This window comes from Apodemus sylvaticus, chromosome 15 (genome assembly GCF_947179515.1).
Source record: "Apodemus sylvaticus chromosome 15, mApoSyl1.1, whole genome shotgun sequence".
Classification (NCBI taxonomy): Eukaryota; Metazoa; Chordata; class Mammalia; order Rodentia; family Muridae; genus Apodemus; species Apodemus sylvaticus.
In genome coordinates, this window is record NC_067486.1 from 8,300,125 (window position 1) to 8,314,681 (window position 14,557).

The 14,557-nt window shown below is 47.9% G+C and overlaps 1 protein-coding gene across 15 annotated transcripts in view; it reads left to right on the plus strand.

Annotated features, from left to right (window-relative positions):
* The window catches only part of Tiam1 (TIAM Rac1 associated GEF 1), a 344,338-nt gene that overhangs the window by 235,737 nt on the left and 94,044 nt on the right, over nucleotides 1–14,557 (plus strand). For all 15 annotated transcript variants that reach the window (XM_052157908.1, XM_052157899.1, XM_052157895.1 and 12 more), the window contains 2 exons: nucleotides 1,738–2,185; nucleotides 8,236–8,408. In XM_052157908.1, the coding sequence (XP_052013868.1) occupies nucleotides 1,738–2,185; nucleotides 8,236–8,408 (621 nt within the window). The remainder of the gene's footprint in view (nucleotides 1–1,737; nucleotides 2,186–8,235; nucleotides 8,409–14,557) is intronic.

A 14,557-nucleotide genomic window follows, 5' to 3' on the forward strand; every position in this document is an offset into this window, starting at 1 on the left:
TAAGGAGAGATGGAGGGACCAGGACCTCTTTTCTTGCAGTTCACCTGGCAGCAATCATTTCAGACCAGCATTGGTGTTTCCCAAGGGTGAGACACCCCCCATGACCTAATATCTCCTACCCCCTGCCCCCATGACCTAAATACCTCTTAACCCCCAATGACCTAAATACCTCCCACGAGGCCCCACCTCTTTGTTTGTTCTTTGTTTCTGGGGCAGGGGGCACTCCATCTCTAAAGGCTCTACCACCCCCCCCCCACTTTGTTGTTTTAGGGACCAAGCTTCCAACTCTCAAACCCTTGGAGAATAAACTGCATGTAAACACAGATCGAGTCGCATCTGTGATTTCTTTGTCTCCCATAAGCCCTTGCAACTATCAGGGATCTAAACTCCATGTGGAAAGGAGGTGATACTTGGTAGCCGCTCACGTACAGCTGCTGCCTCTGACCTGGGTTTCCTGAACTTCATGTCATTATTCTCCTACGGTTTTTTTGCAATATCTGAACTGTAAACCACTGGCTCATATGGACTGAGATAGAGACAGCAGCTCTGGGCCTGGTGTAGGACAGTCTCAGCCGTGCTATGACTCAGCCCAGCCTACCCTCTTCCAGCATAGGTTTAAGCTCAGAGTAGTCATTTTTATGACAATTCAGAGTATACATTTAGTGTTTACATGTTTCAACCATCATTTAGTTATTCATGAGAATAAGGGTCCCCTGAATGGCCAAACTACCAACCTGTGCACTGCTTTGCCTTTCTTGTTATGCCACACTCGTGTTCCTGTTGCCTTCCTTTGAGAGAAGTCAGCCTGTCCCGTACTGCCATCATCACCTTCCGTTGATTGCTACCATCATTTAATTATTGTTTATGGAAATCCCCATAGCATGTCAGAGTAATCGAGGCTCCAGTTTAAGGACCTACCTCTGTGACCCGGAAACATTCAGCTGGAGTCCAGGGTCAGCTCTGGCAGTTGCAAACCCCTTGGCACTGGGAATCGATGCTCCTGCGTCTTGGCAGTTGCCCTGTTCTGTCACTCAGCCCAAGGCAGTGAGGTGCCTACTCAAGGCTCTTACATCCCGCCCGCCTTTGAAAGGGCAGAGTGATTGGAGAGGCGCGCTGGAGCTGGGGCCCACAGGCAGAAGGAGAGCTGCTGTGGGGGAGCCAGCTCATTAGGGCACAAGGACTCTTGCCTGCTCTTGGGGTACGGGGCCTTGCTGGGTGTGTGGGTGCACCAGCAATCTATTTAGTCACCCTGTTATAAAAGAGACCCACAAGCAAGCCCTTTTGTTTTATTTTTAAGTATCAGCTGTAAAGATCTAGTCATGCATTGTAACCCCAACCTCCGGAACAGCTAACTAATCTGCCTGCTGAATTTCCCGGAGTTCAGGGCCAGCTGAGGTGGCTGAGGGTTCCGAGCTCCCACAGCAGGGTCCTGCAAGCTTCTCAATAGCTAGTTTGCCAATTAGCTAATTGAGTCAGATAAATGATAAGTTCTTTGAAGTGTTCCCTGCGCCTTTTATATTTCTTGAACATTCAGGATCATTAAGGCTGCACGGCGGGTGGTTGGTTGAAGGTTTGTTTCCCTGAGTCACTCCTCGGTGCATTGGCTTGAGGGATCAGTCCATCGTCTTTGGAGCTGGGTGCGAGCCTTCCACGCAGAGCCCCAGGCTGGACCAGGTGCTCTCAGGTTCCCTCCGAACGTGATGCATGTCTGCTTCTCTCTCCCTCTCTGTTTCCAAGGATGTTAACACAGGCGAGGGCAGCGAGTTTGCAGACAGTGGGATCGAAGGGGCCACCACCGACACGGACCTCCTGTCCAGGAGATCTAATGCCACCAACTCGAGCTACTCGCCCCCCACAGGCCGAGCCTTTGTGGGCAGCGACAGCGGCAGCAGTTCGACAGGGGATGCTGCACGCCAGGGGGTGTACGAGAACTTCAGGCGGGAACTGGAGATGAGCACCACCAACAGCGAGAGCCTGGAGGAGGCTGGCTCCGCGCACAGCGACGAACAGAGCAGCGGAACCCTCAGCTCCCCGGGCCAGTCGGACATCCTGCTGACGGCTGCGCAGGGCACTGTGCGGAAGGCTGGCGCGCTGGCAGTCAAGAACTTCCTGGTACACAAGAAGAATAAGAAGGTGGAGTCGGCTACCCGGAGGAAGTGGAAGCACTACTGGGTGTCCCTGAAAGGTAAGGGAGGTGAGCCCAGATGCATGCTGGGAGTGCCAACGGGTGCATTCCACAGGGACTCACATAATGGCCTTTTGTTATGTGACATTTCATAATTGTATATTCAGAACATAGCCTACCACGGTAGAAACACAACATTAGATATGCATTTTTTTAAAAGTCAAGTCTTGGGGTGAAGGTAAAGGCCACCACCGTAGAACTGAAAGATCTGGTTTGGGATTTGGTTTCTGTTCAGTACTGGGAATTGTACTCAGGGCCTCTCACATGTTGCATGTTACATGTTATATAAGCACCCCAGCCCTGCCTTACATCCCCATAGCTCTTTGTATGTTTATACTTGTTTTGAGGTACCAAATTGCCCCGGCTGGACTGGAGTTTGTAATCATCCTGCCTCAGCCTCAGGGATAGCCATCAAACCTGGCTAATTAACAAACTTTTAAATATATGCTATGGTATTGCTGGCTGTAACTGTGTATGACGTTGCAGGGAGGCTCCAGAGTTGCTCGTCTGAGTGAGATTTCTGTCTCTGATTCAGTAGCTCCCTCGGCTTGTTACCCAGCCCTGCAACGTGTCTCCCTGTCTTCTGGGCTTCACGGCCGTCTTGGTTTCATTTCTGTTGCTGTTCCTTCGACTATTCCAAGCTATTCCAAGTTCCAAGTGCATTGTTTTGGGGAAGTTAAGGCAGGAACCCAAGTGCGTAGTCACATCACAGTGATGGTCAAAAGCCAAGGGTAATGAATGTGCTCATTCTGCCTGCGTTGGCTTGCTCTCCGCTAGCTTTCCCTCTCCTATACAGTTCATGACCCTCTGGCCTAGGGAATAGTATTGCCCACAGTGGGCTAGGTCTTTCTATATACTCATAGACTACCCCAGTAAAGACACTTAGACAACTGGGACTCTCTCCCCCGGGGACTTAAGTTGTGGCAAGTTGACATTTTAAAGCCACCAGTGTAATAGTTCAGTGAGGGGAACATGTCACATCCAGTTTTCTCCTAGACTAAAGGACAGTGTCGAAGCCCATGTTCCCCTCTAAAATTTTGTTTGCACCTTTTCAAGCTTATATCTAACACAGTGACTATTGTCGAGGGGGGAGTCCTTAACTTTAATCCAATGACACGGCCGATGGCTTTTAAATGGTAGAACATCACTAACTTTACAGGCTTCATCCCAATGCAAACAGCATGTCTACGTCATCATTCATTCTGAAGAAGTCACTGTTTTATAGTCCAGCCGTGTTTATTGGGGGACCTTTGGCTGTGCGCACAGCAGACATGGTATGTGCAGCAGACCTGGCTAGCAACACGCTTGCTTCTCAGAGAAGCATGGGCTTACAGGTTGTTGCCATTGGGCATGCTTTCCTGACGAGGGCTGTGTCTGCCCAGCCCGTGCGGATCCGGAGACTTAGAAATATGTTTGTGGACACCACATCCTAGAAAGAAAACCATTTCTTAAATACGTGTCACGGTTCTGTTACAAAGCTAGATTTGAGATTTGGAAATCTCAGTCGAGGGGGATGGGTCAGATGGGAAGCACACAGGAGACAGAAGCCAGGGCTGAGCATGTAATGCTCCAGTGGGGACCTCCCACAGTAGAGGCCTGGGCCTGCACTGCGCTCTGCTCAGTGAGGCTGGTGTAAGTATACCTGCGTAGTGTGTGCCCGACAGTCCCGGAGGACAGTCAGGGCATGCGTGACCCCCCGTTCCTGGTGCTAACTGGCTGTTTTGTCTGTCTTTTGTTTTGATGCCTGCTGAAATAGGACCCAATGTAGCTAGGTAGGCTGTAGATTGCATTGCCCCCGCAATGACAAGGTCAACTGCAAACCTAGGGGGACCCACCCTGTACTGTAAAGTCACCGGGGGGCCTGGACGGATCGTCTGTTTTGTTGTTCGACTACTCTTGAGTCTTATTGTTCATGCGGTGTGGTATCAGGCTTATAAAACACAGATGTTTGTCCTATGGGGATACTTTGGGAAGCTGTTTCTGGCCTTTCTCACTCACCACCTGCCTTAGCCTCATTTGGAGCAGTGCCATGGGGTTGCCTCTGGAGGCCCCTGCCATGCCAGCTGTTCTGCTGTGACGGATGAGCTGGAGAAGAATCGTCTCCTCCTCCAGCCCCACCCCGAGTAGGTACACACCCTTCGTTCTTCTAGGTCCGCTTCTATTAGGTAACTATTCCCAGGAGGCATCAACAGATACCTACTTGTTCCTGATAGGAAATTGACAACAGACCAAAGCAAGGATATCACCACAGCCCAGCTTGAGTTTATTGGGGTTATTTACCAGGCTGTGGGGGAGGGGTTACTCAAAGACAGATGGATCACCAACAGCTTACCCCAGCATGGCTGTAAGCTCATGAAAGCCAGCGCTCTTGCCGCACAGCGTGGAAGGAGTTCACCAGGCTGGGGAGGATCTCTTCCAGGTAGCTTCGTTGCCCTGGGCCTCGTCAGGCAGTCCTGCCAGTCCCTGCCTCTTCAGGTAACTGCTTGTCTCAATGTTTGCTGTTTATGAGTTTGGGGAGCAAAGAGCCCAGTGTATCTGGCCAGTTTCAGGGACTTCAGGAGATTCGATCTATTCATTTACTTGCTGAGTTTCAAGGAGATTCCTTGCTAGATGGCTATTTCATCCCCCTCAGTCTTAGCACGTTTCCCTGAAAGGTGCAGATTTTTCCCCATTGGAGGAAAGTGCCCCCTTCATTCACGTTAGTAATTGCTGCTGAACACTAAGACCTGATATGAAGACCACCGACATCTACACACACACCTACATCCCAGTTGTCCCTGCTGAGTTGTGCTTCCTACTTAATGAATCATGAAGTTACATGATAGTCCTCGTGTCAGCGTGCTTGGACCACCATAACACAGGACCACGCACTGGACTTCTCAAACAACAGAACCTTCTTTCTTCACAGCTGTCAGTCTGAGGTCACATGGCCGGGCTGCCTTCTTTGAGACCTCAACCTTGCTGTGGTGGTCACTGTCGTCTTTGGGTCTCAAGCATGTGTTCCTCCTTCTGTAATGACCATCCAATGTCCATCTGATAAGGGGCACTTATTACGACAGTCCTTTACCTGAACTGCCTCTTTAAAGGTCATATCTATAAATACAATCCCGTTGCTAAAGTCCTGGGCTTAGGGACTCAGTGTGGGGTATGGGAAGAGGGATGCTTTAAGCCGTAAGAAGGCCCTGAATATCATCTGAGCCTCTTCTTACCCTACATAGAGAATGTCATTTCTTGGCATAGGATAAAAATAATGAGACAACTCTTTTTACTTGGGCCATAGCAGAGGTGACTGTTTTATTTGTGCCTTTGTAAGTGACCCTAGAAACTGTAGTGTTGGCATTGAGGACCGCATAAGAGAAAGGAGCCATCATACTGTCCCTGTGACCCAGATCTGAGTGACAGGACCTGGCAGGAGCCACCAAACCCTTCACATCTGAGTCTTGACAAGTTCTTGTTTTCTTAGCACCCCTTGGCTACTGGAGAAGGGGACCACACCTGGAAACTCTGGGATAGAAAAGATTCCATTTTCAAAGACTTCTTCTAGAATCAGTCTCTGGAGTGAGGCTGTTGGCTCCTTAATAACCTAAAGGTCAAGTTCAAGTGAAGCTGCAGCAAGCGGACCTTTGCCAGAATGTGTGGTTCTTGGATTTGTTTCTAAATGTTAGTCTTAAAAACCAGGGCAAGCTAAAAATGAATAAAATCAAGTTTCATCTGCCTACTATTACAGATTGTTTTAAACCAAAGTTGTGAGACTAAAAGTATTTGAAGACTAGACTGTCCAGGCTATGCGCGTTTCAGGGTTTGTCTTCTGTTCCTAACCTGGGGTACATGGGTTACCCCTTTGATGTTAAGGCCTACAGATTGCTCTTTCATAATAATCGTAGAGACTGTTGAAAGCTGCATTTCCTAACAGTAGCACTGCTGGCATTTCCCAGAGAGTTCTTTTGCAGGGACTGCTCAAGGCAGTGGAAAACGCATGCAGCTTTTGTATTAGAGGGAAAGACCTGTGTGATGCTCAACTTACAAACAGAAAAGGTGTGGTCCTCTGCCTCACAGTTTCAAGGACTTTAGTTGTGTCTGGTTGGGCTCGTGGTGAAGCAGTGGGAAGAGTGTGTGGCAGAGCTTCCACGCTCTTCTGGAGAGCAAGGGGAAGAGAGAGGAAGGGCTGGGACTCGACTGCCCTTCACGAGCACGAAGAAGGTCCTATTCACCTCCCAGCATCTTTCTTAGAGACCAAGACCGCACTGCATGGCCCTGATACCTTTGATCCAATGTACGATAGTCACCATCACGTGCCAGTTGCTGTAAGGTGGGCACCAAGTAAGGGCAACCTGAAATGTAGACAGGCTCTCTCTTGGATAGTTGTCTTGGAACTCACTCTGTAGACCAGTCTGGCCTTAAACTCACGGAGATCCATCTGCCTCTGCCTCCTAAGTGCTGGGGTTAAAGGCGTGTGCCCGGTGCTTTGGGAACCTATTATTTTGTTATTTGTTTTTTTTTCTTTAGTGTTTGAGCCACTTTAATAACACTGGAATGGGACATGACCTTCCTCTTTGGATTCTCTTCAGAAATTTTGAAGTCTTAAAAAGAATTGAGACAGGAGAGCTGATAGTGTATATTTAAATTTATGCATATATATTTTGGATAGGTGAATGGTTTAATTGTAGTTAATGACAGTCCTGTCAAAAGTTGGCATTTTTCAAATAATATATAATGACATAGAAAATACTTAAGGAATTAAGTATAAAGAAGACTTTAAAATGATATATAGTAATATCCTCCCCCCCTATTTTTTACTATTGTGCATATATTCGTGCACAGTACTTGTGGGACAGTCAGAGGGAACCTCATGGAGTCCCCTCTTTTCCCTGCACCTTTATGTGCATTCTGGGCATCGAACATAGTTCACACGTCTGTGAGTACTATAAGTAAACCCTCTAAACGACCTCCCTGGCTCTCTTAAGGACTTCTGTGTTTGTGTGTGCTCGTATGTACACATGCATGGTAGAGGGAGGGGAAATTGCCTTTTAACCAGTGTGATTTTCCATCGATCCGCTCCCTTCTGCATCCGCACGGGTGCTTTCTCTTTACCGATTCCTGTCGTAACCAAGTGCGTCGTGCTTCCAAGGGCTTTGCAGTTTGGTCTTTGCTGGGATTGAGGAGGGGGGTGAAGTGGACAGGGAGCCTGAGTGGAAGCTGTTGTGCTGTTCTGTAGTTCAGTTCTGTCGCTGTCCCAGCCCAGAGCTGTGGCCCAGCTGTGACCATGTGTTAAATAACTAGGGTTTGCTCTCCTAGTGAGCCCTGGCTCTGGCCGTGCAGGGGCTGCCTTGCAAGCTCACTAAGTGTTTCTCGTGCTGCAGTCCACCTGTTCCATGGTGGAATTAATGATGGGCCAAGGGTCTGGCCTCCCAATGTATGAGTTTCATAGACTTCAGAAAATGACCTCGTGTTTCAGAAAACATGAGGACATATTTTTATTCCAGAAAGAAAAGATTATAGGTCACATGAGACCAAAAATATGCATTGTTTTCTTATCCTGGAAACCCCCAGATCCAATATAACTGTTTTCACCAAGGGTATGGATCCATAGTACATTTTTTAGACTTTCTGGTTACGTATCACAGGAGGCCACTTGGGAGTTATGAGCCAAGGGAAGTGTCTGTCTTTATGCTCTGTTAGTGCTAGCCTGGGGAAATTTGTAGAGCTGGGTTTACAGTCACCACTTAGGCTGACCTCAAACTGACAGAGACCCACCTACCTCTGTCCCAAGTGCTGAGACCATAGGTGTGTGTGAGCACATCCACTGACAAGGATGCTTACAACTAAACATTCAGACTCTGAGCGGGCTCTAAGGACTTGAAGGCATTCCATGAATGCCACATCGGGAGCTAGAGTGACTCAAGATCTTTACTTTTCCATCACCTTGCTTTCTTTACCTCCTGGGTTCCCCACCCTTCAATGTCCAGCCCCTTCCTGATGACCAATGCCTGTGTCCCTAAGGCATCTTTCCTTGGCCAAGGCCACAAAATAATCACATTCTGTTTCCTCAGGTTGCACGCTCTTTTTCTACGAGACTGATGGCAGGTCTGGGATAGACCACAACAGTGTCCCCAAGCATGCTGTCTGGGTGGAGAACAGCATCGTGCAGGCTGTGCCTGAGCACCCCAAGAAAGACTTTGTCTTCTGCCTCAGCAACTCCCTGGGCGACGCCTTCCTCTTCCAGGTTTGTGGGGTACCTCCCTTATACATGGGGCTTGCCGGTCCTGCCCACGTATCCTGCCCTCCCCTTTAAGAATAATGGTAAAGACAGAAGTGGTAAATCACAAAATAAATACCCATGATGAACTGCAGAAACGAGAGCCCTCAGGCAAAGGGTGTGAACGTGAGGCCCAAGGAAAACCGTGGGTTGGGTTTGAGGAACTTGCCATTTTTGATGTGAGCAGATGGGTTTCTTGTGTTGCTTCAGCAACCCAGGATAGCACTCAGAATAGGATCATGCACTCCTTAATTTAGGTGTGATTTGAGCTGTCAAGTTTTTTAATCATAATATGTTCTCCGCTAATATTAATCATAAGGTAAAATAATTACATCCCAGAAAGGACTGGTTGTCCCTAAATAGTTTCTCCTTCTCAGCTTACCAGAACTTTTATATCTAGCATTCTTGAAAGCCTGTTAATTATTTCACAGAAAATACTTCTCCGCTTCAAGGTTAACATTTCCTTTTATAGTGAATCCTTTTGAGTTTGCAAGAACTTTTTGTGCTTTTTAACGAGGAAGGCTTCCCTCACTTATCCCATTAGTGTGACGAAGACCACAGAGAAAGCTCAATGCACAGAATACAAATGCAACTTTCAGTGAGCTATCTTGGAGTGTGCAGTCACGACCCAAGGCAGGAAGGAGGTGTAGACACTTGGTAGCCTCCTGACACCCATATGTACACATCAGCCTGTTTATGAAACAGAACAAATATACCTCTTATCATCCAAGCCAACACATATATTTGTCTGAGAGTGACCTGAGTCATCTTTTTTTTTTTTTTTTTTTTTAAAGAGAATGGTTTGCAGGTTGACAGAGGGGAATCTTGTGGGCATGAGTAGTAGCAAGTCGGTTTTGCATTTGCTTCTTTGTGTAGAGTGGGAGAAGGGTGTGGAGGTCAGAGGACAGCTTGTAGAAGTCAGTCCTCTTATTCCATCACATGGGCTCTAAGGACCAAACTCAGGTCATCAGGCTTGGTGGCAAGTGCCTCGAATTGGAAAGCCATCTTGCCAGCCCTTCATTGGTGAGGGATAGTTTTTCTGGGTATAATATTTTTACTTGACAGCCTTACAGCATTGGAAACTGCTATCCCACTGCCTCCTCCATAGCTTCGAAGAGAAGCCCATTGTCATTCTTAGAATTGTCCTACTTCTGTGATGAATTTCTTTTGTCATTGTAATGACTTTGTTGTTATGTAGCTTATGGTGCAATTTTGTATCAGTCGTGTGTGTGTGTGTGTGTGTGTGTGTGTGTGTGTGTGTGTGTTTATATGCTGACCTACAGGCAGCAGCAAGAGATAGAGACACTGGGCCTGGCTTGGCTATGAGGCTTCCAAAGAAACCTAATCCTTTCCAAACAGTTCATTAGGTGAGGACTATGCATGCAGACATGAACCTATTGGGGGCATATTCATTCTCAAACCACGTCTAGCAGCAAGCGCGATTAACCTCTGAGCCATCTGTCCAGACTCTCATACGAGTATATCGATTTTCTGATTAGTGCTTCTGTTTGTTATAACCGAGAAATTTCAAGAGATTCACCATACAAAGCAAAGTTAACTTGGGAGCAAGGTAGTAGTATTTCCTAACTCAGTAGTCAGGGTCTGTGAACTAGTCTCAGCTAATAGAGTGTTTGCAGAGTATGCAAGAGGTCCTGAGTTCACAGTCCAAATTTAATATTTGTCTTAGTCAGGGTTTCTATTCCTTCACAAACATCATGACAAGAAGCAAGTTGGGGAGGAAAGGGTTTATTCAGCTTACATTTCCACATTGCTGTTCATCACTAAAGGAAGTCAGGACTGGAACTCAAGCAGGTCAGGAAGCAGGAGCTGATGCAGAGACCATGGAGGGATGTTTCTTACTGGCTTGCTTCCCCTGCTTTGCTCACCTTGCTTTCTTATAGAACCCAAGACTACCAGCCCAGGGATGGCACCACCCACAAGAGACCCTCCCCACTTGATCACTAATTGAGAAAATGCCTCACAGCTGAATCTCATGGAGGCATTTCCACAACTGACATAGTGGGGGAAACTTTCTCTGTGATAACTCCAGCCTGTGTCAGGTTGACACACAAAAGCAGCCAGTACAATATTACTCTCATGCTTTGCTTCTTTAAAGAAAAGGTGCAGGGTTGATTTAAAGTCTATTGCTGTCTTGAAAGTGTGTGTGTGTGTGTGTGTGACTCAGTAGATTGTTTTATTGATTGGATTGTTCACCCCACGTGTGCACCTGATACTTGGAAAGGCAGGAGGCCTCCAGGGTCACAGTGGATGTCAGGGTGGAGCTAAGTCGAGCCCCTCTCTCCTCTCTCCTCCCTCACCCTTCTGTTGTCTGAGTACCCTGCCTGTGTCACCTCTGAGCCTGAGCAGGGGTGACAGGGAAGTGACCATCTTGTTCTGATCCAACTCCTGTCAGTGGCCAGCATGTCAGAGCGTTACCTGCCCATCAGCAAAGCCTCCAGTTTGTCCCGTCCTCACCTCTGCTGTGAGTTGCCACTGAAAGGACCTATATGGCCATAAAATTGCTAGCTGAGTTCACCCAGTAAGCCACATTGTACAAAATGCTTTCTGAGGCAACACGTGACCGTATTCATGGAAACCTCTGTCTTCTTTTAATGGGGGATTTTTATGCTACTTATGTGGGATAAAGGACAAAGTGAACCTTTTCGGAGGAAATTACTGTTGTTTGGGATCCATGGCGGCATTTTCTGCCATCTACTTAAGTAAGCCACGCAGCTCCAGAGGGGCCGGATTTGAAAGAAACCTGTGTGCCGGGGTGAGGTTACAGCAAGGGACATCAGCTGTGATTGTGGAAATAATTTGTAGGTTATTTCAGCCCCAGGGCTCAATTCACCACACAGTTTCCTGAGCCGGTATGCTGCTGATTCGACCCTGCTGCCCAGAGACCCACACACTCACCCTGGAAAAGAGATTTGTGTAAAAATCTCTCTCTCTCTCTCTCTCTCTCTCTCTCTCTCTCTCTCTCTCTGTCTCTTTTTAGAAAAGTAGAAAAGGGGTATTAGTATGGGGGCGGGAATGAGGGGGGATGCTGGAGTAGCTGATAGAGAAGTTTTATGCAGCCTGCGGGGTGCAGCTGTATCTCCTTCCCCTAAACTCTTTTAATTAGAGCTCTTTCCTCGGACTTGATGTCAGAGGCAGCACCCGCCGTACACAGTCCACTTTCCTCCCTGGCGTGTATCTGTTCATTCCTAGAGGATGCCTCAGTTCCTGACAGCTCAGCTCCTTGCAGGAAACATCCCAACATGTGTTTCTGAGCCAAATGCCCAGGGAGCTTGGCTACCAGATGGGGGGACGGAGAGAGAGACAGAGAGAGACATTGAGAGAGACAGACAGAGAGACAGAGAGAGAGAGAGAGACGCTTGAGTGAGTAGAACATGCATGTGGTATGTCTATAGAGGAGTGAAGAGAGGAGTGACTTTTAGCAGAAGGCTGTCTCTCTTTGGTGTATCTCTGTCACTTTTAGAAGACCATTTTTACGAGGCTACTTCCTGTGTGTTATAAAAACTCTTAAGAAGAAACGGTACTTTGTGTGTGTCATAAGGAGACTTGAAAAGACAGCATCTGTACTGTTTTTCTTTAGTCACAGATTAAATGGGGAACCTGATGGAGTGTCTGACAGAGACAGTAGATTCTCAGTCAACGCCGTGATTGCTTAGTCTTTTGTCAGAATCAGAAGGAAGTTTCGTGCTCTTCCCAGCCCTCCTGTTACAGAAGTCGGACATGGCTTCACTGTGAATAAGGGGCACTTTTGAGTTCCTTCAAGCTCTGAGATCCTTCTTCCAGGTGTCAGACGTTAGGAAGGTCACAGAGGTCATAGACAAATGCCCAGGACAAGAAGATCAGCTTAGAGAAAAACCTGAATGTCAACCTCAGAAAGCTGTAGAGTAAACTCTGTTGGAAAGATGGTAGCAGGGACTTGTGCAGTCTGATATAGCTCCCCTCCCTCTGGGCATCCTCTCTGCAAGGGCCTCCTACAGGTCAGCCTGCCACTCACCCCCTTGGCTGGGGAGTTCCCAGCGGTTCACCCATCCATCTGCTTTGTTGTAAGTGGTCAGTTCTAGAGTTCTCTGTTATGCTAATGGCCTCGGCCTTTTCCTGTTTGTGTATTAGTCTGACCTCCTGTTGGCCATATCTGTCCCGGGTACTCCTGTCATTTTCCTAGTTGTGCCTCCTGTGCTCATGTGGTCAGCCCTGGGCAGCCTGCACTGAGGTTTAGTGTATCCGTTTTCCTCTCCCACAGCGTCCTTCCTCTAAATCATACTGTCAGCTCATCCTGAGTTTGCAGCACCTAACCCGCCAGCATCAACTCTGATCCCATAATTCTTTCCCATTTATTTGGTAGATTTCCCCTCTCCTCCAAACCAAAACACAGAACTTTAATTTCTTTTAACTGTCATCTTTGTGGGTTTTGCCTTTGAAATGAGTTTGTGGCCATCCTGTAGCTCCTGACCCTTCTTTATTATATAGGTGGGACAAACTACATCTTGGGTCTTTCCTTTGGCAGTTTGCTTGTTGATTTGGTTTATAACCAAGTCCTGTTTTCCCAGCACTGCGGATTGCATCTCTGCTCCCAGGCTGCCCTTGAGCAGCCGTTTTTTGGTGGCAGCCTGTTCAACCCCAGCTCCTGCCAGGAAGTGACGGGGACAGTGGTCTGTACAAAAAGGATGAGCAGGGGTGCACTTGAGTTATTTGATAACCCGCTCTTGTGTTATGGAGTCTAATTCCAGGAGAGCAGGAATTTCCTCAGATATCAAGGGCATGAATGCGTTCAGGGGGGCTCTGCCTCTGACCCAGGGGCTTCCACTAGACACAGCTGCTTTGGATACCAGGGTCGACAAGAGGTTCTGAAGGGTGTCATATTCAAACCATACCAGAGACACTGAAGCACTTCAAAGTATGGTGCCTCCCAACGTGTAGCGCTGGGACAAAGCCTCCTTAGGCCCCCTGATGGGGAGTACTTGACAAAGCCAGAAATCCCTGGCGTGGTGTTTCCCCCAACACCCCACATAGGCTCCGAACACGGAAGAGGCGGGAGTGTGGTTTCATTTCCGCAGGCTGGTTCCAGTGGTTTGGACTTGTGTCAGTGGCAGCACACCTCCATCTCTCTCTTCCGTGCTCCACCTCTGTGCTCCCCTTTCACTGTGATGGGCTATCGTTGGATCCAGCGTCTCATGCTCCGGCTTTTCTGAGGAGGCCGTAGGTTTGGAGAAGCTGTCCATGCTTCCTTCCTCTCTGACTCTCAGCTGGAGACTCACATCCAACACCTTGTGATCCGAGGCTCTGCTCAAAGTTAATCCCGAGACACCTCAACCGGCCTGGCCATGATCCGCTTGTGGTCAGTTCACTCATGGCCTGGAGAGACGGCTGGTGGCCTTCTGTGCAGGCACTTCAGGTGATAGCTTCCGTGGTGCTTTCTCAGGGGTCCTCAGCTTTGTCTTTGGGGGCTGATGACCATGTGCGTTTTTGCTTGTAGCCAGCAGCTCCTGCCTCTCTGGTACTGGCTTCCTGCCCTTATCTCCCCTTCTATAAAGACGACCCTCAGTGGGGGATGGGAATAGAGTAAGACTGTGTGCACTGTTGTGTGACCTCCGATCAGGAGGAGAACCGTTATGTCAGGTTCCCTATACAGACATTAAAAATGGGCACTTCATTAAGGCTAATATTAACAGAAATTGTATACAGGATGAACAGGACCAAGAGGGAAAGAAAGGCCTTTTAAGAATCCACACAGGACTCTCATTTTATCTAGGTTCTCAAAGATGGACGCTTCCCTTCCTCCCTTTTTTGTTCATTTAAAATTAAAAATAGACGTTTAACATTCTGTAGAATTAACTCCTGTGCTTCTAACTCAGCGTACTCTAAGTCCTAGCTCCCCAGGTCCAGCCTTTGTTTTCTGGGGTTTCGTTTCTCCAGTTTAAATTGAGCCTCCCTTCCTGCCACTCACGCAAACCATTGATTATCTGAAATCACCGAGAGTCCTCCGTGCGGTGGGTAATCTGAAGCTAGATCTATTTAAATACATAATGAAGCCCAGAGCTGCATCATGTCTCTGAGCACAGGGGGGCTCTTATGCAAATATGTCTCTGGCTGATTGTGGC